Source organism: Dendrobates tinctorius, unplaced genomic scaffold (assembly GCF_039654945.1).
Source record: "Dendrobates tinctorius isolate UK_male_01 unplaced genomic scaffold, ASM3965494v1 ptg000046l, whole genome shotgun sequence".
NCBI lineage: Eukaryota > Metazoa > Chordata > Amphibia > Anura > Dendrobatidae > Dendrobates > Dendrobates tinctorius.
In genome coordinates, this window is record NW_027361714.1 from 72,737,619 (window position 1) to 72,764,384 (window position 26,766).

Here is a 26,766-nt window from a genome sequence, read left to right on the forward strand (position 1 = left end):
AACCACCGAGTGAGAGAGAGCATCCGCACGGATGTTCTTCTTTCCAGACAGATAGTGCAAGGTGAAGCGAGAGAAGAAGAGCGACCACATAGCTTGATGAGAGTTCAAGCCTGGGCCCTTTGTAAATAGACCAGGTTTTTATGGTCCGTATACACCTGAAAGGGAAACCGGGCACCCTCCAGGAGATGTCTCCACTCGGAAAACACCAACTTCATTGCTAGCAGCTCCCTGTCCCCGATGGAGTAGTTCTTCTCCGCCAGTGAGAAGGTCTTTGAGAAGAAAAAGCAGGGATGCTTCTGACCTTGAGCATCCTTCAGAAAAAGGACTGCTCCTGCACCGACGGAAGAAGCATCCACCTCTAGGATATAAGCCTTATCCACATCGGGACAGTGTAAGATAGGAGGGCCGGCAAAATGGGTCTTCAGAGATGAGAAGGCCTTGGAGACCTGTTCTGATCAAGCCTTGGGATTAGCTCCTTTCTTAGTGAGGGCAACCAGAGGAGCTACCAGTGTGGAGAAGTGGGGAATGAACTGGCTGTAATAGTTGACGAACCCCAAAAAGCATTGCACCACTTTGAGTGAATGGGGCTCCTGCCAGTCCATTACCACTTGCAATTTGGCAGGATCCATAGCCAACCCCTGGGCCGAGATGATGTAGCCCAGGAACGGCAAGGACTCCTTCTCAAACTGTCACTTCTCCAGCTTGGCGAAGAGAGAGTTCGCCCGCAGACGGTCGAAGACCTTGCAGACGTCTCTCCGGTGGGAGGTCAAATCTGGTGAAAAGATGAGGATGTCATCCAGATAGACCACCACCGAGAGAGAGCATATCACAGAAGACGTCGTTAACAAAATCCTGGAAGACAGAAGGCGCATTACAGAGGCCGAAGGGCATGACCAGATATTCATAGTGGCCATCCCTGGTATTAAAGGCTGTCTTCCACTCGTCTCCTTCGCGAATGCGGATCAGGTTGTACACCCCCGTAGATCTAATTTTGTAAAGATCCGGGCCCCTCGCAACCTGTCAAATAACTCAGAGATGAACGGAAGAGGGTACTTGTTTTTAACTGTTATGGCATTGAGACCTCTGTGGTCTGGTTCTACCAGATATATTGAGACATAGCCTCCATCTCAGGGAGTGATAGCGGATACACGCAGCCTCTAGGAGGTTCCGTGCCTGGCAATAGATCTATCGAACAATCGTAAGGACGGTGCGGCAGAAGCGTCTCCGCAGATATTTTAGAGAAGACGTCTGCGTACTGGTGGTATGGTTTGTGAAATGCAGAGAGATCCGCGGGCACTTCAGTGGAGGCTACCTGAACACTGCCCCTCAGGCACCTTCCCTCACAGTCCTTGCTCCAACCCAGTATATTCCCCGAAGCCTAATCAATATGAGGGGAATGGCAACGGAGCCAGGGAACTCCGAGAAGCACCTGGTCGATGCCATCTGGCAAAATGAACAGGGACAAAATCTCACGGTGGGATGGTGAGATTGAGAGCCCGAGTGGTGCTGTCTGGTGGGTAACCTGAGATGGTAAAGGTGCACCATTAACCACCCTGATGGTCAAGGGCTGGGGCAGTAACACCAGCGGAATAGCGTGCTTTTGGGCAAAGGACGAGGACATAAAGTTCCCTTCTGCCCCGGAATCCACGGTGACCTCTGCCTCCCAGGTGGAAGCTCCGCTATCTAAAGTCCCACGGAATACTGGTTTGGGAGAGAAAGGTTTCATATCTGATAGACCCCCACCTACGACCACCGGACGTGATCGTTTTTTCAACCACAGTGAACGTGTGTTAGCCGAGTGACCAAACTGCCGGCACTGGTAACAACGTGCGGAGCTTCGCACCGGACGCGGCTTGGAACCAGGGTGAGACACCTCCATAGGTTCAGAAGGTATCAGCTCCTGAGCGGGAAATTTTAGCGGCTCAGAGAATGTGGGAGCCAACATAATCCTTCGCCTGGATTGCACACGCTCCAGCCCGCGCTCCGTAAACTAGAGATCAATGCGGGTGGAAATGGCAATCAACTCCTCCAGAGTTGTGGGGACCTCTCTGGCTGCTAGAGCATCCTTGACATGCTCCGCTAACCCTCTCCAAAACACAGGGACGAGTGTCTTATCAGGCCACTCCAGCTCGGAAGCCAGTGTCCGGAATCGGACGGCGTAATGGCTAACCGAGAGGACCCCTGTGTTAGGGCGAATAGTTGGAGAGAGGTGTCGTGAGTGACCCGTGGTCCCAAAAAGACCTGCTTAATGGATGTTAGAAACTGACCGGCGCTCAGAACCACGGGGTCATCACGCTCCCACAAAGGCGTAGCCCACTCTAACGCCCTGCCCGACACGAGAGAGACAATAAACCCCACCTTAGCCTGCTCTGTAGGGAACCGTGCGGCCAGTAGCTCAAGCTGAATAGAGCGCTGGCTCACAAATCCCCTACAGGTGGCGCTGTCACCCGAAAACTTGCGGGCGGCGGGATAATGTCAGTGCCGGTGTGAGCATGGGCATACGTGAGACAGCCTCTGCGACTGCCTGAACAGCGGCCGCAGTAGCATTCGCAGCTGAGGTGGGACTCTCGAGATCCACCAACCTGCCCTCCAGCTGCCGAATGTACTGCCGCAGCTGCTGTTGGTCCGCCATTACTAGCCAGACCCTGGCGCTAGTATAATGTTAGGGACAGCGAAACGCACTAAATATTAAATAATAGAAAGTGCGTTCGCCGCCCGGAGGCCACCATGCAGTAGGTGTTAAAACCGCTGATAGACAATGGCAGACGAGCTATATGGCGGTATAATGCGCACGGGTGCAACGTCACCCGATGTGCGCAGAGCGGACTCTGTTAACTCACAGAGGCGCTGTAACATAAACACCGAGCCTGTTAGACTCACAGGTCTCAGCGAAATTACACGCACGGTATCAGGTCACAGGACAGGGTCCAAGACAGGGAACGGTGTCTGTCTAGACCTACCGTGCGTGCGGCGTCGCTACTGCAGACACCGGTAAGTGCTGCTGAATGCAGCACGGCGGCAGACACAGCTGCTTTGCGATAGTGCCGTGAGAGACGTGACACCACCGGACGCTAGTGTAGAGGTGCGGTGTGCACAGTGGCCTAAGTTTTGCCACGGACTGGCGCTGACTCTTTCTATAGTTCCCTATCCACATGCGTAATATCAGAGGGAGGGGAATCTTAATAAGTCAGTCACCAGAATCATACATCCATCACCATTCACACATCTAGCAAGAAGAGTATACTAGCGCATGGCCGAGCAGCCATGCGGGCCTTTTATAGCCGTGCACTGCCGGGACCTTCCAGATCTTTGAGATGGACCAATCAGATCAGAAGAAGGACCTGAGTACGTGACTCCCAATCTCCAATGGGAGATCGTCTTGGGAGCATGCCCGGTAGCGGGACTAGAGGACTTAACCTCTGGAGTGGCTTGCTGTAGGACAGCCTTCCGCTGCTATTGCTGACCTAGAGGTGGCAGCAACAACCAGTCCCATGGAGCTGGTCTGAGCAGAGCATCTGGGATGCCGAGATTGCTGTGCAGGCTCCTGAGCGGTCGGTGGAGAATGGGAGACCACTGGATGCAAGGCTCTGGATTCCCGCTGTGCAACTGCAGGAACCCAATGCCTAACACTCAGTAGTGTGTGTGGCCTCCACGTGACTGTATGACCTACCTACAATGCCTGGTCATGCTCATGGTCATTCTGTTATGATTCTAGACGCCTCGACACAGCCGGAGAACTAAATAAGCCTAAAGCAAGAAAGGGGAAATCTAAACTGCCCCAGAGCAGACCTCAAAGGAATAGATAGCCCCCAAACATATATTGTCGGTGAGACAAGATGAAAACACAAACGCAAGTAGGAAAATAGGCTGAGCAAACAATGGGGCCCACACTAACTAGACAGGACAGGAAAGGAAAGACACTGTCTGCAATCACGCAAAAAACCCTGCAAAAAGTGTCCAACACGTCTGATAGAAAAATACTGAAGTCACTAGACTTCGCCCACTATATCAGCACTCTGGAATATTCTGAAAACAGAGCAAAAAGAGGCCAATCTAATAAGGAACAAAAACAAACTGGCACAAGCAGTAACATAAGGATGGAAATTCAGCACAGCCCCAGCAGGGGCTGGCTGACCACGCAAAGCTGAATAGACAGAACCAAATCAATTGTGAACAATAGCAAAAGAACACTTAGCTTGAGCATGCAGGGACTGAGCTGGAAACTAAGACCTCAGGAGGCAGGAAAAAATCACCAGCAGGGATAGAGGGAGTCGGCTGTCTTAAATCCAATCAGAAACTCCAGATGTCCAATTGTCCTCCTCATTATCAGGTGGCAGACCTCTGTTAATTAGATCAGCTCCATTACCTCCTGTAACCACCAGAGGGAGCCCAGATAGAGAACTTGCGATCCCTCTGTCAATATAACCAGCTCCACTACCTTCACTAGTAACCAGAGGTAGGCCAGAAAGTGAATTCACAACACAAATGCCAATCGCCCTGCATGGTGTTTGGGTGTAACACTCACTTGTGGACTTTGGGCCCTCATCCCACCCTCATGAAGTCTGTTTATGACAGTTTGAGCAGATACATGGATGTTAGTGGCCAGCTGGAGGTCATTTTGCAGGGCTCTGGCACTGCTCCTCCTGTCTCTCCTTGCACAAAGGAGGAGGTAGCAGTCCTGATGCTGGATTGTAGCCCTCCTATGGCACCCTCCACATCTTCTGGTGTACTGGCCTCTCTCCTGGCATCTGCTCCATGCGCTGGACACTGTGCTGACAGACACAGCTACCCTTCTTGCCACAACTCGCACTGATGTGCCAACCTGGATGAGCTACTTTACCAGAGCAATTTCTGTGGGTTGTAGACATCACCTCATGCTACCTCTAAGAATGAGAGCAATAACAAAATGCAAAAGTTACCAAAACAACAGCCAAAAGGATGAGAACAGAGATAAGTGATCTGTGGTCTCCACCTGCAGAATTACTCCTTTATACGGGTTATCTTGCTAATTACCTATCCTTTCTACCTGTTGTTTGTTCATTTGCAGGAGAAATTGATTCACAATCAGTGTTGCTTCATAACTGGACAGATTGATTTCACAGAAATGTGATTGACTTGAAGTTACGTTGTGTTGTTTAAGTGTTCCCTTTATTTTTTTTTGAGCAGTGTACTTTTGTCTGCAGTTTGACCACAAATGGGTCAGCTATTTATCTCAAAAATCTCACCCCAGCTGTATACAGCAAGAATATTTCTAAAAGCATGCTAATTATTGAGGGTGACACAAAAATAATAAGTGAATTCATCTGAACAAGAATCTACTGTTTGACTTGGACTAAATTACTGGAAAGTTCCATACTTCTGAAACTCAATGAATATATCAAGATTCTGTTAGAATCCAGATGTCTGTAATCACACTCAAAATAGAGGATAGAAGGAAATGCCATAGAGGCTACTTCCAAGCTGTTTCCATAGCGGTAAACATTCATGTTAAGAGAATTTCAAATAATCATATTGAAAAAATATATCTTTCTGAGTAGAAAAAGCTGGGATCGCTCAATGCCTGACAATTACACTCTGCTTCAGGGTGAACGATGGAAATCTACTTCCTTTCTCATGACTGTAGAGTTTAGAAAGACAGAACCTTCTAACAATTAGCTGAGATAATAATAATAATCTTTATATAGCGCTAACATATTCCGCAGCGCTTTACAGTTTGCACACACATCATCACTGATGGGGCTCACAATCTAAATTCCCTATCAGTATGTCTTTGGAATGTGGGAAGAAACCGGAGTACCTGGAGGAAACCCACGCAAACACGGGGAGAACATACAAACTCCTTGCAGATGTTGTCCTTGGTGGGATTCGAACCCAGGACCCCAGCGCTGCAAGGCTGCAGTGCTAACCACTGAGCCACCGTGCCGCCCTAAGCTGAGATGATAGTAACCCCATAACAAAAGGTTGAAATGGATTTTGTGTTACTCTAATCCAGTGATCCCCAACTTTTCTTATCATAAGTGCTTCATTCACCTCTGAGAGAGGTCGTATGCCAAATCCAGAACCAGCCTTCTCCATCACCGAGAAGTGACATCCAGCTCCCGCCTTTACCTAAAGTAGTGACACCTAGAGCCCCTATTATTGGAATAATGTCAGCCAAAGCTTTCCCACAGAAGTCACGCCAAGGCAGTATAGTTCCATCTTACTTTCATTCTGTATTTTTGCATCAAGCACTTACACCATACTATCGCATCCAGTTTCAAACACCCCTTTACCGGGCAGAACCATCCTATGTCTAATTTAGCACTTAATTTATTTCTCCAACCTCAAAGCCAGATCTGTTCTTATGTGTAGGGCTACTCATAAAAGTCACCATCTGGAGATCTACTCTTCATAGCTGTATTCTAGACATGGTGTTAGACAGCAGACAGCAGCGATCCACACATCATGGTCTTGCCAGCTCCATGTGGCTCCCAAGCCACAAGTTGGAGATCCCTGCTCTAATGTACACATCAAGATGTCTCAACATTTTTAATAATAGTAGCCTTGTGCCCTCTTAAAGGATTTGATCAGGCTTGGAGCTCAAGTCTGCAGTCACTCTTTGTGTGGGCATTGTCCTATTCTCCACTGCTGGGAGTTGGTGTGCGTGTTACCACAAGTATGTGATTCCTCTTCAGTATCATAACTGATGGAGTGTTCACCCATTCAAGTCATGGTTTTATTATACTTTAAAGCCATATAGGATGGAACTGCAGTGTAAACTACCGTAATCCTTTTTTGCCTCGATTACCAAATAAGCACTCAAAAGCCGTGTTACATAGAAAGCAGTTTTGCTTTTTGCTTATTACCATTTGTATTGTAAGGGTTCCAATGGATTGTGATGAATAAGAAAATAAATGCTCACACAAGAATTGAATTTACTAAATTGATTTACTTAATAAGTGATAAGATCAAATAATAAACAGTATAAAACTATAAATACATATGCATTAATCAGAAACAAGCATTATTCATACGTTACATTATTCAGATAGACGTCGACCAGTCATCCTCCAGAAGCCAAGAGTGCCAGAGAACATGTGTCCTAGTTCTTTTAAAATGTCCAGCTAAAAGGTGTGTCCAGCCCCACCATATGGGGAATGATGTCACAAGTCTATTGTCCATTGGCTATAAACACATCCCCTCAATACCTGTTTTAACCAGTATATAATACAGGAAGCTAGAGGGGGCCTCATGTGTGCCACATGGCAGAAATACAGCAAGCTGGAGGAGGGGCTTCGGAGGAATGTTTACCCACCCAATCTAATTATGGCAATGAAGGTCCTTTGTTGGTAGATAAGTGTAAGCCAGTTATTTGCTCTGCTTGGACAATTTGACCATCTGGTTGAAACAAGTTTCAATGACCTTCTTGGAAGGTTCAAAGAGCTGATTGAAACTATATCAATAGTTGGTATTAATTAATTGAAGTGTTGAAACCATTAAAAATAACTCATAGTATACATTCCACCCCTTGGTTTCAATCACTTTAATTAATTAACCTGCCACTAAACTATACCATTTTTCATTATTTGCATTGCTCATTTATATATATATTTTATTTATTTGCTACCAATAGAAAACCGCTTTGGTAAAAAATAACATCCTGGGCTTAAAACGGAAAAAATCAAAACAAAAACAACATTGGACCAACAGGTAATGAAATATCAAATGTCTGTAGAAATCTTCTTTCTTCGGATCTTCTTGACCGCAATTTTTAAATGGGTCTCTGTTGCAGGGAAAGCACCGGGATTATTATGCCCTCATCACTTTGGGGTGACTTCACTACTTTCCCTGGTTAGCAAAAGAACAGACTCTAAATAGCAGTCTGTCCCTGCCCTTCATGACATTAACCCCTCGTTTCTCCAAAGCAATGGGTGAGGGAAGTGCAGGTGTCCATGGCTGAGCATAAGAGTACCTTTCATCTTCTATTGCTGCAGCTGTTCAGGGCCTCACTTTATATGCCATTTGCATCAGCTGGCAGTCATGAGGATTCACCCTGCTTGACGGTTCAGCATCATCTGGTCTCAGTCTCAGCGCTCAATTGGACATCTTCAGTCTACACACAAGACACAGCCTGCACTGAGGGAAAGTGAAGTTCACAATCATACTTGAAAGTTCCAAAGTCTTGGCAGAGCCAACTCAGTCCAAAGCAACAGTCCAAAATAACTCAGTCCTGGTGGCTTGTTTTCCACCCCTTGATCAAATGAATCAAACAAAATTACCGTAGGTTTGTTGGTCCAAATTAATTGTGCCCAGAATGACCTTTGAAATTTTCTACTGTAGCAAATATTTCTACTCTAGATAATAATACTACATAAAATATATATCATATGTGTATGGACTTATACACTGATCAAACACATCAAATTCATGTCAATCACATTTGCATAAGAATGAAGATCATAATTACCAGTACAATCATGTTCATGGAGATCACAAAATAATGTTATTACTAATCAGAATCAGTACAATTACATGTTAAGGAAAAACCGAACCCAAACCAATTTACTATTAACCCAATTCTAACAAATTATTATTTTTACATAATATACACATTACATCAACACACACTCTCTGGCTAAACCTATTGCACTCATTCAGTAAGCAGGAGAGATTCTCATTTATATATAGACAAACACACACTTTGGGTGCCCACACATTTGCATTGCATGACTCAGGTGTAGGTGAACAAAGCTATATCGAGAACAAAAGACTGACATTAACAAACTAGCATTCATTGAAATCATTTAACATATATATTCTTCAAAACCCAATTTGCACGGGAGCTCCCAAAAAATAAAAAAATGTTAAAACTCAAAAATAAGTCATAAAATATAATCTTATATTAAATGGACTCCTTTTTCACTACTGCAGGAATGAACAATTTACTGTGCACTGTATTTACATGTTAATTAAATGGCCAAGGTTTCTTCTTTCACTCCTGCAAACAAAAGGTTAATTACACACCCCACACCCCAATCCAACATGTAGTGGACTGAAAAGAGGAAAAACAATTCCTTTAAAAACCAAGAATGCTAAACACAGTACAATTAAAATTCAGAAAATGAGCTCATAAAAATATACCAAATAAAAATAAAAATAAAAAATACCACGTGGATTTTTGTTTGGCTGTGAACCAATTTTAATCAAGGGATATCCATGACAAATACACAAAGCACATACAATGACAAAGACAAACACTTAGTACAAATAAGTCATCTATTTATCTTGTCAACCCCCAGTATATTATCAGTCATCTAACTTTAGGTCAGTCTTAAATTCATTGTCTGTACTGTCACTCCCTCTTTGCCTTGTATGGTTCTCTCACAATGGCTCCCACATACAGAATCATCTTATATCTGCTGTGGTCTTTTGCCTTTTAAAACATCAAGGTCTATTTCAAACCCTCAGGTGAGGAATGCACATTTATGCATCACCAAGACCAAACCCAATCCATCATATATCAGACAGCGCATACGTCACAGTATGCTCACAGGAATATTTCTCTAAGAAACACTAGAACGAAAACAAACATCATTAGACATCAAAAAATGGCAAAACTGTTCAAACAACAATTTTCAGGGATGTTCCACAACTTTTATCTAAAATCTGCATTTAAAATTAGTCCACGAGGGAATCTTGGCTGGGGGTGTAGTATGCCATGGTATTGGAAGAGTCTAAGGGGTGGTTACAGTGGGGGCTTTGCATGCCTCCATCAGGTGTCCCACCTCTATCTTTCCAACCCCCTATCTCATTTGTCGCCACCCTCTTGGGTCTGGCAAGTTGCAATTTACCTTTTCTCCTCAGATCTTGCCATCTCCTCAACAGGTCACTTGTAGAGATCCCATCTATCTCCTGGAATGGAACTCCACTAGCTATCAGGTCACAAAACAACTCCTTCCTGATCTTTCTTATTTGGGTATCATCCTCTTTTCTCCTTTCTTGATCTACTCTCTCTACTGTACTATTTTTTGATACTTTTGCTCTCTCTAGAGCAGATAGCTGGGAGATTAGATTGCATGCTGTGTAGACAGTAGTGGAATTTCCCATAAGTGCACTGAACATAGTGATCAATGGGGCTTTGTAAGCAGCTGGGGCGCCTTCTATGAACTTATTCTTCATCAATACTGTCAATATTGCAGCATCTGATCCCTTCCAATCCTCTACAACAGCAAAGTGGTCATTCAGATCTGGGACAGGTTTGCGAGTTATACCTCCTATGCGTGCAATTTCTCTCAATCTCTGAACTCCATCTGCAAGAGACTCCCATCGTGTCTGTGGTATTAATTCCATGGGAGAGTCATACACTTGTGCCACAGAATCCCTCACCAAATGCAGCAAAGAGAAATTCTCTGCAGTGTCCCTTGCATGCCTCATTTTTAGATGTACCATAGGATCAGTACAAATACTACAAAGTTCTATTGCCTCAAGACGGTTCAAGATTATAGTATCGGCTCCCTGATCCCATAATCTGAGAATCCATGCTAACAAAGGTTCTCCTGCTTGCTGCCTGTACCTCGTAGCTAATTCTGTTAATTCTCCAGCTGTATAATTCCTAGTTATTTCGGTCATAGAAGCTTCTGCTCCTGTAGCTGCGTTTCCTGCATCCATCCTATCTCCACTGCGCTGTGTGACTTCTCTCCTAGTTTTAGTAGTCACAATCGGTCTGGCTTGCTTTTCTTCCCCATTTGTCTCGCTGTCAGAGCCATCACATTCTAGCAAATCTGACCATTTCTCACATGCAATCATGGTTCTAATCTGTGCAGTATGAATATCTGACACTGGCTGCTGTCTCCTCCTGCACCTATTCTTATTCACATTTTTCATTACATAAGCTTCAAAATTCCTTTGCATATTGTCATGCTGTTTCATTTGGTCTCTCAAGGCTGATTGCAAGCTAATCCTTTGCTCTATAGCTGTATGCAGCTCTAAACGCAAATGATCTATCTCCATCTGTAAGCTTTGAGACACTTGCACAAAAATCCATCCAACAGCTGCTGCAGCTTTCTGCTCTTTTGCATCATACCTTGAGAGATCAAATTTTGCAGCCACTTCCTGGGGATTTGATAACTGCTGTCCCTCCATATACTTGTTACATTCCTGTGCCATTGGGGTCCACTTTCCTGGTAACACCCATTCTGGCAAAGATCTGACACTACTCTCAACTGCTTTCCTACTCTTAACAAACTTATTCAATTTTGCAAACATTTTTATTCAAAACAATCCCACTTCTGACACCAATTTGTATTGTAAGGGTTCCAATGGATTGTGATGAATAAGAAAATGCTCACACAAGAATTGAATTTACTAAATTGATTTACTTAATAAGTGATAAGATCAAATAATAAACAGTATAAAACTATAAATACATATGCATTAATCAGAAACAAGCATTATTCATACGTTACATTATTCAGATAGACGTCGACCAGTCATCCTCCAGAAGCCAAGAGTGCCAGAGAACATGTGTCCTAGTTCTTTTAAAATGTCCAGCTAAAAGGTGTGTCCAGCCCCACCATATGGGGAATGATGTCACAAGTCTATTGTCCATTGGCTATAAACACATCCCCTCAATACCTGTTTTAACCAGTATATAATACAGGAAGCTAGAGGGGGCCTCATGTGTGCCACATGGCAGAAATACAGCAAGCTGGAGGAGGGGCTTCGGAGGAATGTTTACCCACCCAATCTAATTATGGCAATGAAGGTCCTTTGTTGGTAGATAAGTGTAAGCCAGTTATTTGCTCTGCTTGGACAATTTGACCATCTGGTTGAAACAAGTTTCAATGACCTTCTTGGAAGGTTCAAAGAGCTGATTGAAACTATATCAATAGTTGGTATTAATTAATTGAAGTGTTGAAACCATTAAAAATAACTCATAGTATACACCATTGATCAGTAAAAGATATGGAAAGCACAAGTATGCCTGCAACCCAAACAGATTGGGATTTGTTTTGGAAGTGCTGATGCCTTCGGCACAAGATAGATGCATCACAAATGCATTGTTATTTTTGTCTGTATAGTGGACAGCTGCACAGCATCATGTGGAGCTCACGCCTCGATCTGTCCATTGCTCAGATCACATCCCGACCTGCCTTCATATCGTGAGGCCACAGATCCCTCCCCGCAGTCCCTTATGATTTATTCACACTGCGGGGCTGGGAATCTTGGCCATGAGAGCTACTGCGCATGCCCGAGATTCCCAGCCCCGCAGTGTGAATAAATCATAAGCGACTGGGGGCGGGATCTGTGGCCGCGCGATATGAAGGCCGGGATGTGATCTGAAAGCACGGGCAGCGCTGACTGCACTTGCCCAAGAAGATATAGTACAGCGCAGGTGCTGCATTTCAAAAGAAAACGGAGGAGGCAGCGCCAATTACGAAATGAGTGACGGATGTGAGGCGTCTGTCAGAGGGGGAAAGATCTGCCCCCCTATCAAATTTCAGGTATTTTTGAACAACTTTATAAACGATTATTTCGGCGGTGGAAGGGAAGCTAAGTAACAGAGCCACCTTGACGAATACAGCATTAGTGCTGCACAAGGTGGCTCTTTTACTTAAAAACGCCTGGGGGGGTGATAGGTTCCCTTTAATTGTATTCAACTTTTCATACAAACATCTAAAAGATGTACTTTAGAGGTTATAGTCAGGAAAAAAAGTATTTAGTCAGCCACCAATTGTGCAAGTTCTCCAACTAAAAAAGATGAGAGAGGCCTGTAATTGATATCACAGGTAGCCCACAACTATGAGAGTCAAAATGAGAAAACAAATCCAGAAAATTACTTTGTCTGATTTGGTAAGATTTATTTTGCAAATTATGATGGAAAATATGTATTTGGTCACCTAAAAACATGCAAGATTTCTGGCTCTCACAGACCTGTAACTTCTTCTTTAAGAGGCTCCTCTGTCATCCACTCATTACCTGTAGCAATGGCACCTGTTTGAACTTGTTATCAGTATAAAAGACACCTGTCCACAACCTCAAACAGTCACACTCCAAACTCCACTATGGTGAAGACCAAAGAGCTGTCGAAGGACACCATAAACAAAATTGTAGCCCTGCACCAGGCTAGGAAGACTGAACCTGCAATAGGCAACTAGCTTGGTGTGATGAAATCAACTGAGGGAGCAGTAATAAGAAAATGGAAGACATACAAGATCACTGATAATCTCCCTCGATCTGGGGCTCCACGCAAGAACTCACCACATGGAGTCAAAATGACCTGCATAGAGCTGGGACCTCCATAACAAAGGCTACCATCAGTAGCACACTACGCCGCCAGGGACTCAGCTCCTGAAGTGCCAGATGTGTCCCCCTGCTTAAGCCAGTACATGTCCGGGCCCATCTGAAGTTTGCTAGAGAGCATTTGGATTATCCAGAACAGTATTGGAAGAATGTCATATGGTCTGATGAAACCAAACTAGAACTGTTTGGTAGAAACAAACTCATTGTGTTTGGAGGAGTCAGAATGCTGAGTTGCATCCAAAGAACACCATACTTACTGTGAAGCATGGGGGTGGCAGTATCATGCTTTGGGGCTGTTTCCCTGCAAAGGGACCAGTACGACTGATCCTTCATGAAGGAATGAATGAGGCCATGTATCGTGAGATTCTGAGCACAAACCTCCTTCCATCAGCAAGGGCATTGAAGATAAAACATAGATGGGTCTTTCAGCATGATAATGATCAAAAGTTCACCGCTAGGGCAACGAAGAAGTGGCTTGGTAAGAAGCATATAAAGGTCCTGGAGTGGCCTAGTCAGTCTCCAGATCTCAACCCCATAGAAAACCTTTGGAGGGATTTGAAAGTCTATATTGCCCAGCGACAGGCCCAAAACATCACTGCTCTAGAGGAGATCTGCATGGAGGAATGGGCCAACATATCAACAACAGTGAGTGCCAACCTTGTGAAGACTTACAGAAAACGTTTGACCTCTGTCACTGCCAACAAAGGATATATAACAAAATATTGAGATGAACTTTTGTTAATGACCAATTACTTATTTTCCACTATAATTTGCAAAATAAATCTTGCCAAATCAGACAAGATGATTTTCTGGATTTGTTTTCTCATTTTGACTCTCATAGTTGTGGTCTACCTATGATGTCAATTACAGGCCTCTTTCATCTTATTAAGTGGGAGAACTTGCAAAATTGGTGGCTGACTAAATACTTTTTTCCCCACTGTCTATCAGAATGCATCATTGATAAAGCATTCCGTTGGGCACTACGTAAAAGAATCCCTACTATTGCATTTCTCTCACCAAGTGTTTTATTAAATACTCTGCATTGAAGAGCAATTCCTGATAGGCCAAGACATGCATTCTTTCATAGAGACCTATACATGAGTTCACAGAGATTCTTACTTGCTAATATTTGTTGCATGCCACACAATGTCAAAATAATGATGGGAGCACATCATTTAAAATCTGGTTACTACCCATAACCATAAGTGCACCTAAAGGAAGTCACCACTTTAAAGAAAAAATTCCAAAACCGTAGCGCTGGGGTTCTGGGCTCAAATCCCACCAAGAACAACATCTGCAAGGAGTCTGCATGTTCTCCGTGTCTGTGTCTGTTTCCTCCGGGTTCTCCAGTTTCCTCCCACATTCCAAGGGAAACTTTTTTGTGAGCCCCAATAGGGCTCCAGACTCTTTAGGGAGTTTCCAATTCTTTTGTTCTCATGGGAGACAAGCCATTGAAAAATGTGTCTGGCAGTCAATTTCTCTCCTCTCCCCAGAGAAAACATTTATGAATAGAGAAGTCAGTTAAGCATTTGGCCAACCGCTACCTCATGTATATGGGCGCAACCCTTCCTTTTTATTTCCTATGCCTAAAAATATCACAAGTAATTCCTATTTATATTTAAACGGTGTTCAAAACGCCCCATAAAGTTTAGAGAATTGGCTTTGTTTGCAATAGTTCAGTATCTAAACTCCTTATATGTAGTGAGGTCACTTTTAAAGCCTAGGCAAAAAGCCAAAGTATCTTTATTTTAAATGTTGCCAACATATAAATTGCAATTAACTGAACTGTTTAACAGAAACACTGTTAACGAGACCGTTACAGATGTCTCACAGAAATGTTAACTCAATCGTTGCGTTTCACGTAACAATGTGATTTACTAAGTGGCTTCATCTGAAGAGTACAGTTTGTTATGGCTACTTGATTTTTATTTAAGGTGTGCCCCAGGCTATTATGGTAACCCTCTCCTGAGAGGCGGCACATGTAAAAAATGTGACTGCAGTGAAAACTCCGATCCTAACTTGATTTTTGAAGATTGTGACGAAGTCACGGGACAGTGCAACAGCTGCTTGCACAACACCACTGGATTTCACTGTGAGCGCTGCGCACCAGGCTATTACGGAGACGCCAGAGTAGCCAAGAACTGCAAAGGTATTTCTTGTTTGTAAGTTTTACATTACAGGAAATTTCTGCCTTCTAAAAAAAAAAGGAAAGTTTTTATAAAAAAAAGGGCCTGAGAAAAGAATGCACAAGAACAGGTTTAATATCAGGCATCCCTAATTAAGACAGCATAATAAAAGGGTTGTCCGGTCTTGTGATAAAAGTCTGCAGTAACTCCATGCGACAGCAAACTTCTGAATCCTGACAGCGTGCAGTGTGCCTGCTGTAAGGATTTACCAGTATTGCTGGTGAGAGTGGGTGGTCACATGACTGCAAGTATGACATTTGCATACTTCCAGTCACATTCCAACTAGACGTGCTCGGCCTCTCTCAACACAAGTGAATTGAAAGAAGTCAAGAACGTCTGGTAGGCATGTGATCGCATACTTGCCATCATGTGACTGCCCACACCCACGGCAATACCGTTTGTACCGTACACTGTCAGGATTCACATAGAGTGACTGAACACTTTTTCAGAAGACTGGACAATTCCTATGAGTATCTATCCTACACACTCACTATGTGGACTAAATGAAACACACATCTTAATCATGGAATTCAGGTTTTTCATTTAGTCCTATTGTCACAGGTGAATAAAATCCATCCCCTAACCATGCAATCTGTCTTTGCTAACATTTGTGGCAGAGTAGGTCATTCTAAACAGCTCATCAGTTCCCACAAACAAACTCCAAAATCTTGTAAAACGTTTTACCAGAGTAGTGGAGGATGTTATAGCTGCAAAGGGAGGGAACAAGCTCCATATTGATGCCTATGGATATAAAATGGGATGTCACAAAAGCTCCTGTGGTGTAACGTGTAGGTGTCCAATACTTTTGTCCATATAGTATATATGTAAACATAATGCACATATAATTTATCTAATGTATTAATAGTTTTCCTTACATGCCAGAAAAGATCCAACAACAGAAATGGGTAGTAGCAAAAAAAAACTTGGCACAATCAAGAAAGGTGCTGAAAAAAAGAGCAAAATTAATTTCAATAAAAAGTCAGGTTACTATACATAATAACAACATAAATGGGCAGGACAAATCTGAAAGACCAAACAAATGCTTTAAAGGGAATCTGTCAACAGGTTTTCACCATCTTACCAGAGAGCAGCATAATGTAAAGACGGAGTTCCTGATTCCAGCGATGTGTCATTTACTGAGCTGATTTCTGTAGTTTTAATACAATGACTATTTTATCAGCAGGAGATTATCACTAGAGGACTAGTAAATCTGTTGCCATTTAGTCCTCCATTATCATGAGCTCTGTATAGCCTGTCCACGCTACTGATTGGCAGCTTTCTGCCTATTCACAGTGTACACAGAAAACTGCCAATCTGAGATGTAAGTGAGGTTATACAGAGCTCAGCATTTAGAGAAATGGTGGATCTGCAGTAGCTAAAACAGTGATTTTATGAAAACTTCAGCAAGCAGCCCGGTATGTGACACATCACTGCGATCAGGGTCTCTGCCTATACATCATTCAGTTCTCTGATGGCATAGCAAAAACTTGTTGGCAGATTACCTTTAAACTGAAGTCTTATTTTTATCTTCAGAAATGTAAATGTTAAGGAATAGCATCAGTGGTGGGTAATGAGCTGAGCCCCAAAATCATTTCTAGAATTAAGGGACCATAACTCTCATACCTCATTAACATGTCAGAAGATAAAGGTAGATATAGAAATGAAGGGCTATTAATAATATTACTAATAATAGTGGTGGCTGGTGTTAACATTTGAATACATGATAACGCTGCGCTGCCTAATGGTAATTTCATATTTCAGAATGCAAGTGTTCTGTGTGCGGTACAGAATTGTGCAATGACATATCGGGGAGATGTCACTGCAAACCAGGCGTCACTGGCATTACCTGTGATCATTGTCAAGTGAGTATTAATCGAGATTTTTGCTGGAACAACCAAATTATACATACTACACTATACTTTATCACTGCTGGCATTTTGTCAGAACACTCTTAATGAAGAATGTGCTAGATGCGCCCAATTCATTCATATTCGTTCACCTCTTAATGAATTTGGTGCAATTTTTAGCTGACGTCCACCACTGAAAGACATGTGCTCCAGTCAGGGACCAGAATGCATTTCTGCTGTAATTCACGGCTCAGTTGTGGCATAGATTATGATGAATTTGTTGGGCGTGCTCAGGCACGGACTAGGACTGAATTTCAGCCCTGGCATTTGAAATCACTCAGGCCCATGATGGTCCCCGTCCCCAAGCACCAGATGGGATATATTACTCTGGAGGAAAGTAAGATTTACTACAAGAGGAAAGCAAGATTTACTACAAGACCAATATTTCTAAAGATACCCATGGCCTGCTGAGGTAAGTGACGGAGTCAGTGACTTTGTGCTCCGTCACAACTCTGGTATGGGTGTCTTGAGAACACAATTCTGTTAACAACGCAGCAGACAAGGCAGCCCACGACCAGACAGGCCCTTCTGGCATTTGCCAGAATTGCCAGATGGCCAGTCCGGCCCTGGGCGTGCTCGATCTTGCTCCCTCCTGGCTAAGCTCTGTACACTTTTCAAAAATTTTGGTGGAACTGGCAGGGATTTACCTAAAGCATCAACAGCCCCAACTCTTTTGCATAAAAACGAGTTACACAATAACATTGCTAGTTTTAAAACAGTTTTATGCCAGAAATCTAACAAAATTGTTTGATGAATCGGGGCCTATGTTTACTTTATATTGTGATATTCTACAATTTGGGAGCTAGTTTACATCAGCAGAAAATCCATAAAATACCCAAATGTAATGAAATAGGACATTTACAGCTGTGGCCAAAAGTATTGACACCCCTGCAATTTTGTCAGATAATACTCAGTTTCTTCCTGAAAATGATTGCAAACACAAATTCTTTGGTATTATTGTCTTCATTTAATTTGTCTTAAATGAAAAAACACAAAAGAGAATGAAGCAAAAAGCAAAACATTGATCATTTCACACAAAACTCCAAAAATGGGCCAGACAAAAGTATTGGCACCCTCAGCCTAATACTTGGTTGCACAACCTTTAGCCAAAATAACTGCGACCAACCGCTTCCGGTAACCATCAATGAGTTTCTTACAATGCTCTGCTGGAATTTTAGACCATTCTTCTTTGGCAAACTGCTCCAGGTCCCTGATATTAGAAGGGTGCCTTCTGCAAACTGCCATTTTTAGATCTCTCCACAGGTGTCCTATGGGATTCAGGTCTAGACTCATTGCTGGCCACCTTAGAAGTCTCCAGTGCTTTCTCTCAAACCATTTTCTAGTGCTTTTTGAAGTGTGTTTTGGGTCATTGTCCTGCTGGAAGACCCATGACCTCTGAGGGAGACCCAGCTTTCTCACACAGGACCCTACATTATGCTGCAAAATTTGTTGGTAGTTTTCAGACTTCAAAATGCCATGCACATGGTCAAGCAGTCCAGTGCCAGAGGCAGCAAAGCAGCCCCAAAACATCAGGGAACCTCCGCCATGTTTGACTGTAGGGACCGTGTTTTTTTCTTTGAATGCCTCGTTTTTTCTCCTGTAAACTCTATGTTGATGCCTTTGCCCAAAAAGCTCTACTTTTGTCTCATCTGACCAGAGAACATTCTTCCAAAACGTTTTAGGCTTTTTCAGGTAAGTTTTGGCAAACTCCAGCCTGGCTTTTTTATGTCTCGGGGTAAGAAGTGGGGTCTTCCTGGGTCTCCTGCCATACAGTCCCTTTTCATTCAGACGCTGACGGATAGTACGGGTTGACACTGTTGTACCCTCAGACTGCAGGGCAGCTTGAACTTGTTTGGATGTTAGTCGCGGTTCTTTATCCAACATCCGCACAATCTTGCGTTGAAATCTCTTGTCAATTTTTCTTTTCCATCCACATCTAGGGAGGTTAGCCACAGTGCCATGGGCTTAAAACTTCTTGATGACACTGTGCACGGTAGACACTGGAACATTCAGGTCTTTGGAGATGGACTTGTAGCCTTGAGATTGCTCATGCTTCCTCACAATTTGGTATCTCAAGTCCTCAGACAGTTCTTTGGTCTTCTTTCATTTCTCCATGCTCAATGTGGTACACACAAGGACACAGGACAGAGGTTGAGTCAACTTTAATCCATGTCAACTGGATGCAAGTGTGATTTAGTTATTGCCAACACCTGTTAGGTGCCACAGGTAAGTTACAGGTGCTGTTAATTACACAAATTAGAGAAGCATCACATGAATTTTCGAACAGTGCCAATACTTTTGTCCACCCTCTTTTTTATGTTTGGTGTGGAATTATATCCAATTTGGCTTTAGGACAATTCTTTTTGTGTTTTTTCATTTAAGACAAATTAAATGAAGATAATAATACCAAAGAATTTGTGTTTGCAATCATTTTCAGGAAGAAACTGAGTATTATCTGACAAAATTGCAGGGGTGTCAATACTTTAGGCCACAACTGTATTGTACAAATTAATTAATTCATCATTAGCAAGTTAGGGCCCCGTCACACACACAGCAAGATCACTAGCGAGATCGCTGATTTTGTGATGCATCAGCGATCTCTCCAGCGATATCGCTGTGTTTGAAGGGGATCAGCGACCGGCCCCCCTACCGGGTATCGCTGATCGTGCACGATTGTCCGAGGCCATTTTTTGATCGTTGGTCTCCCGCTGGCCACCACACATCGCTGCATGTGGCAGCGAGAGACCAGCGATCAACGCTGGATGATGGTTTCCAACGCAAACATCGGCTAGCTAAGAGCCGCGCTGCTCTTGGATACCTGCTCTTTACCCTAGATACCAGAGCACGCTGGTATCTAGGGTAAAGAGCGGGTATCCAAGAGCAGCGCGGCTCTTAGTTACCCGATGTTTACGTTGGATACCAGTGTGCACGCTGGTATCTAGGGTAAACAGCGGGTATCCAAGAGCAGCGCGGCTCTTAGTTACCCGATGCTTATGTTGGAAACCAGCTTGCTCGCTGGTCCTGATCGCTGGTGGGGCTGTCTATGTGGCAGCTCACCAGCGATCAGCCTAACGATGTCCCAGCGATCCCATCCATGTCGGATCGTTGGTGGGATCGCTGGGACATCGTTATGTGTAACAGGGCCTTTATACCTAGTTCTAAGATTTACTGAATGAGTGTATTCTGGTTTTAACAAATCAATGTTATTTGTATTGTCAAATGTTTTTAAGATTTTCTAGATAAATTCATCACGGGTTTCCCTGCTTGCTGCCATACACAATGAATGAATTGTTTACTTCTATTGGATCCAATCCTTTCCTGGTCACATCATGGACAAACTGGAGTACGCCTCCGATGGACATACTAGAAGTGTGATCCCTCTTTACCTGTGCGATTGTCACACGACAGTGGATGGATTTTTGCCTTTGGAAGTAAATAAAGATCCTACTGAGTGAAGCAGAGATCTTACTAAAAGGAATTACCGTAACACAGAAGGTTTCTTTAAAAACTGTAGATTTTTATTATACAAGGAAACAGTTTTCTAATTTGTTTAAAAAAAAATCACAATACCTTTTCAAAATAATTGTCCACTTTTCCCTTTATTGTAAACATCTAACTTTTCTATATTGGTGTGAAGTCATAGCATTTAATTCACGTGTCTCTATTTTGTTTTTTCCTAGACTGGGTACTATGGTTTTGAAAGTTGTTTGGGCTGTCAGAAGTGTGAATGTAGTGTTGCCTCCTTGGACAACAACTGTGACCCCATAACTCAGCAGTGCAGATGTAGACCCGGCATACGGGGTCTGAAATGTGAGAGATGCAAGTCTGGATATTGGAATTACGGGCCATTTGGTTGTCAGAGTAAGTGTTTTGAGAATTTTATGTGAGCTTGATTTTTTTCTGTAAAATAGATATAAAGACAAAATATTAACTTTCACATAAGGCCATATGATCACATGCAGTAGTTAATGAGGATTTAGGCGCGATTTCTGCTTTTGCAAATCTGTTAGTATTTTGCATCCAATTAAAGTGAATACTTTTGACTTTATTAACATGCGTTGAGTTTTCCAACAGTAAATCTTAAAGGATTTTAGGAGACAAAACTTACAATCAATTCCTCAGAGGCGGACCTACAATCTAAAATGGAGCTGCCCATGAGCATCAAGGTATTGTCAGGCTCACCTAGGGAGCTGGATACAAGAAGCTGCAGGTCATGGTGGACACACGGACGCAGGGCGGGGCGTTGGCACAGAAGACTATAGAGCACATCGTGAAGTCCAATGATAGTTTGAAGTCCAGCACATGGAGGTGTAAAATCCAATCTTTAATGTAAATCCATGTAAAATAAAGAAGGTACAGAAATTTTTTTTGGTGCATTTCGAGAGAGAGCATGGAACAGCAATGACTTGGACACCTTGGAAACCATAGAACCAGAACAGCAAGCCAGGCTAAATTGCCAAGTGTAAAGCAGCATATAGAGGAAGGCAGAGGAACCCCAGGTGTTTTGAAAAGATGAATAAACTATATGAAGAGTCCACTAATAGTTTATTATGCTTACTGTTTCCAATGGTTTAAACCAGACGCTCGAAAGTATGCAGAAAACACATGATTTAGCAAGATGAATGCACAATATGAAGAGTCCAATAATAGTTTGTTGTGACTGCAATCGATGGTTAATCCAGAAAGTGGTAGCAGAGGGTCAAATAGCAAATCTAAGAATATGCAGGAATAGCAAGACCATTTCAAGATGACTTCACAGTGCAAACAGATGGTGGAGCACTCTAAACAACAGAACTCTGGAGTCTCAAAACCAAGACACAATTGTGCTTATAGCTGGGTCTTAAAGGGCTTAGGAAAATTATGCCACAGGAACACAGCAGGCAATCTGTAAAACCCATTGTGGAGCACAGCAAAGGGCGTCAGCCATAAGGGAAGGGAGCTAACCCCAGCATAGCCGGAACAGATGCGCAACAGTTATACCTCTGAAGGTTATCCTACCTCTGAGTAACAATAGGTTATAAGACACTATAAGCCGAAAAATGAACTATTCAAATCTTAATGTTTAAGTTATTTTCTGTTAATATAATATCTGCACAATGTTGGAGTCATGATGGTTAGAAAATATCATCGTCTGCAATAATGGCTAGGAGAAAAAGCACTTGTATTTCCATGACAGCCTTTATTTTGTGTCAATTTTCTGTTTTCCATACAAAGTTTTTAGTTGAAAGTATTATGTTAGCAATTGAAAGGTTTATGTACTACACAAATGTTTCACATTATGGTTGTGTGCTGCTTCCTATAAAATAATTACTTGCTTATTCTTTGTACAACTAACATTGTTTCCTGACTATTTAGAATGCAACTGTGGCGGAGGACCGTGCAACAATAAAACCGGAGAGTGTCTGTTAGAGGACCCCGAATCCCCAAGTGGATCTGATTGTTCATTCAGTAAGTTTTGGACCTTTTATTATATTTTTAACAAAAAAGAAAACATCATCATTCTAACAAAACTGAGGAATTCTTTTTACTCATGGGCATAATTATTTAGACCTCATAGCGAGAAGAGCGGTCAGTAATCTGATTTATCTGAGAAAACGAGGCATAGCAAGATCTAAACCTTCCAATGGAAGCTGTGAAAGCGAAGCGCTAAGCTTTCATCCATTTCCAGCAAAGTATATTTTATAAAAGACAATTAAACTGCAAAATATATATACATCGAAGCAGATGTACTAAAACTGTCTAATTTCAGACAGTATAAACTCAGGCTAACCAGTCTTAGAATTAGTTTCAGGTATCACTATGGCTCGTGCTGCTTCATAACTATGGTGACTATTGTCTCTGTTTATACCTCTTATTAAATTGACTTAGTTTATGCCAGAATTTTGCTCCAAAATTCTGGCACAGTATATCTTACCCCCATCTTGTCACCACACCGAAAATAAATAAAACAAAGGTGGTGCCCCTTGACATAGTATATCATGGTGATCTTTGGAGAAACAAAATGAAATTAACTAACCTAGTATAGTTGTGCTTGATAGGCACAATGGTGTAAGAGAACGTGTCTGGGAATAATACACCTCCCAGCAGTAGTGAACTGCCGCTCCAAGGTGCAGAGTGTACCCACTCCAAATGGCTCTGCTTTGCTTTAGTTACCTCTTTATCATAGTCAGATTGGATCATTATCTTGCAGGATCTCTTAAAAGTAGTTATCAACCTTGGTTAAAGGGAATCTGTCAGTAGGCTCAACTCTTCTAAGTTGTCTATATGGGCATGTGGGGTATAGGAAACTGAATAAAACGATACCTTGATATCTGAGTTCTGATGTCTTATTCCAGAGAAATACATGTTTTTCTCAATATGTAAATGAGCTGGTAAGATCTATTTGCTGGACACAGATCTTAATTAGAATCTGTCTTTTCAGCTTATTTTAAATGAAAGGGGGTGTTACTTCTCTGACAGTCTGCTCTTCTGATATACATGTCTCACACTGGTATCTCCTTCTTTCATTTAAAATACAATCTAATGGCAGATTCTCATGCAGTTCAGTGTCCGGCCCGTAGATCTTAACAGTTCATTTGCATATTGAGAAAAAAATGGATTTCTCTGGAATAAGACATCGGATTGTAGATATCAAGGTATCATTTTATTCAGCTTCTTATGACCTACATGCCTTTATAGATGGCTCATGAGGATTTCCTACTGGCAGATGCCATTTTAACAGAGTGATCTCTTGAACAGTGAAGCAGTCTCTATGTTCTTCTACCCATGGGTCAAGTTTATCTAGTTGGGGTAGCCCAATTAAGATTTTAAAGATTATGTTCATGATGAAAATAGAAATAAAATATTAAATTTTCTCAAAGGTACAGTAGAAAATGTCAAATATACAGAGAATGTTGTCCGATATATATGAACTGTTCTCATGCTTTTCTAGATTGTGATAAATGTATCTGGGACCTGATTGATGACCTCCGCCTCAGCGACTTACTTCTTAATGAAACCAGGTCAACTATACTGAGTATATCCACTGGAGTTGCAGTTAACAGAGTTCTTGGCAACATTAATTCCTCTGTTCTTTTTCTCAAGGTATAGATTTGTTTTCTTTTTCCAGAATTCTAGTAGAAATGCAGGGCAAAGCTCTACAATAGAATGTTATTGCAGTTGTCTGTGTCACGCTGCTGCTATGCAGGTAGGTGCAAGATCCACTAGATGGCAATCGCGTGGAGGGAGGACTGCTCACGGCAAGAGCAGACCTACAGCGCAGCAGCGAGGCTACCACCAGGTGGCAGCAGAATAGTAAAACAAGCCGGGTTGATATTAGTCTGTAGTGCAGTACCAAAGAAATAAACAAGCACAGAGTCAGGAACTAGCCAAATGGGTCAATACCGGTCATGAGCAGATACGCCAAAGACAATAGACAATCAGCAGGTCACGGTACCAGGGAGTCAAAGCATGAGAAGGGGAACACAGAGTCAGAACGGGAAGAGGGGAATAAACAGACATGGGTACAGTCAGCAAAAGCAACAGGACAAATCAGGGCAAGAAGAGTCAGCTACACACACCGTAGGCAGAAACTATAACTGACACAGCCTGCAGGATGCAGTGGAGAGAAATAGCCGGCCTGAAGCCAGAACAAGGCAGAGAAAAATTAACCCTTGACATGATCAGACTGGGAAAGGGAGACAGGATACAAAACCTGGCCTGGATCATGACAGTCTTTTAATCTAATGGCAGTCATTTAGATATTTTCTCAGTGAACAAGGTGCACGCACTTAAGAGAAAGGTGTATAAAGTAGGAACACGTGTTATCAATAGCAATTGTGGCACATAAGTAATTTTTCAGAGGTAGAGTGCTCCTTTGGTAAACCCATCGGCACCTCTACAATGCAATCGCCAAGTGCTGACTTGTTGCCATGTAATCTTGGGGCCTATCCAGGTCTGTATGTTGTCTATTATAACAATACAAAGGCTGGACCTGATAGGCTACCTGTCAGTGCATAATATATTGCAATGCAGAAATATTTCAATGTGTTAAAAAACTGAATGGAGAATCGCATGGTCAAGTCGCCAATTGTGATGTAAAACAAATTGAATAGATTAAAAAAAAATCAATATAATAAACCCTATTCAGTTAGTATTATTACAAAAGGTTTCATAAAACTGTAAATAATTGCTATCATCACAAAAGTAACAACCCATACAAAAAGGGAGCAGATTAATAATACGTAGTACTAGTAAATGCAAAAAAAAATATATGTATCTCAATGCGAGAATAACTATTTTTAGCTCACCTCCTTTCAGAAATGGAAAATAAGTTAAAGGGGTGATCCATAACTAAAATATATTTTAATACTAATTCTTTATCTATTAAAATTCATAATTTAATCTTTTTTCTAATATATTTTAATTAAAAAGTCCCTGTTGTTACCCCACTAATCTATCTAGTGTATTCTAGTGACGTCACTTGCGAGGGTGGCGCTGGACTCTGCTCGCTCGTTCTCTCCTTACAGATCACACTAAGGCTACGTTCACATGTCCAGTAATAATCCATTAGAACAAATCCTGCAGCAATCCATTGGAGACATAACTTTTTTGTCCGTTTAAAAAAAAACCTGAACTCTGCTGGACCCTTTTTTTTAACATCTAAGTCTTTGGAAAACGGATCTGTTAAATAGCCATCCATTTTTTCCATTTGTAACTAGAGTTGAGCGATACCAGCCGATACTTGAAAATATCGGATCGGAATGGATCGGCCGATCTTAAAAAAAAGTATCGGTATCGCCGATTCCGATACCGGGAACCAATGCAAGTCAATGGGGCCAAAATATCGGAATTAAAAAAAACCCTTTCTTTCCTTGTAGGTTAATTCTACATGAAGAAAAACAACTAAGAATAATGTAGAATGTATTGTGGGAGGTGGAGGAGACATTAAAGCCATAGAGGTTTAGCCCAATCAAATGGAATAGCAGGAATTAAACTTTTTTTTTTAAAGATGTTAGGAGTTACAAAGATATTGACTATGTTAGCCTCATTTATATTTTGCCAGACATGTATGTCTTCTTCTTCTACTTCCTTTTTTTACATTCTTCTTCTTCTTCTTCTACTTCCTTTTTTTACATTCTTCTTCTTCTTCTACTACTTCCTTTTTTTACATTCTTCTTCTTATTCCTTTTTTTACATTCTTCTTCTTCTTCTTCTACTTCCTTTTTTTACATTCTTCTTCTTCTTCTTCTTCTTCTTCTTCTTCTTCTTCTTCTTCTTCTTCTTCTTCTTCTTCTTCTTCTTCTTCTTCTTCTTCTTCTTCTTCTTCCTTTTCTTACATTCTTCATATTCTTCTTATTCAACAATTATTATTCTACATATTCAGCTTCTTCATCTTCTTCCTATTCTTCTTC

General features: G+C 42.1%; 1 protein-coding gene across 1 annotated transcript in view; it reads left to right on the forward strand.

The window, feature by feature from the left end:
• Window positions 1-26,766, forward strand: part of LAMA4 (laminin subunit alpha 4) — a 227,737-nt gene that overhangs the window by 85,087 nt on the left and 115,884 nt on the right. The window contains exons 5-9 of the mRNA XM_073575987.1: window positions 15,216-15,430; window positions 17,229-17,329; window positions 21,055-21,235; window positions 22,730-22,822; window positions 24,306-24,457. Of these exons, the coding sequence (XP_073432088.1) occupies window positions 15,216-15,430; window positions 17,229-17,329; window positions 21,055-21,235; window positions 22,730-22,822; window positions 24,306-24,457 (742 nt within the window). The remainder of the gene's footprint in view (window positions 1-15,215; window positions 15,431-17,228; window positions 17,330-21,054; window positions 21,236-22,729; window positions 22,823-24,305; window positions 24,458-26,766) is intronic.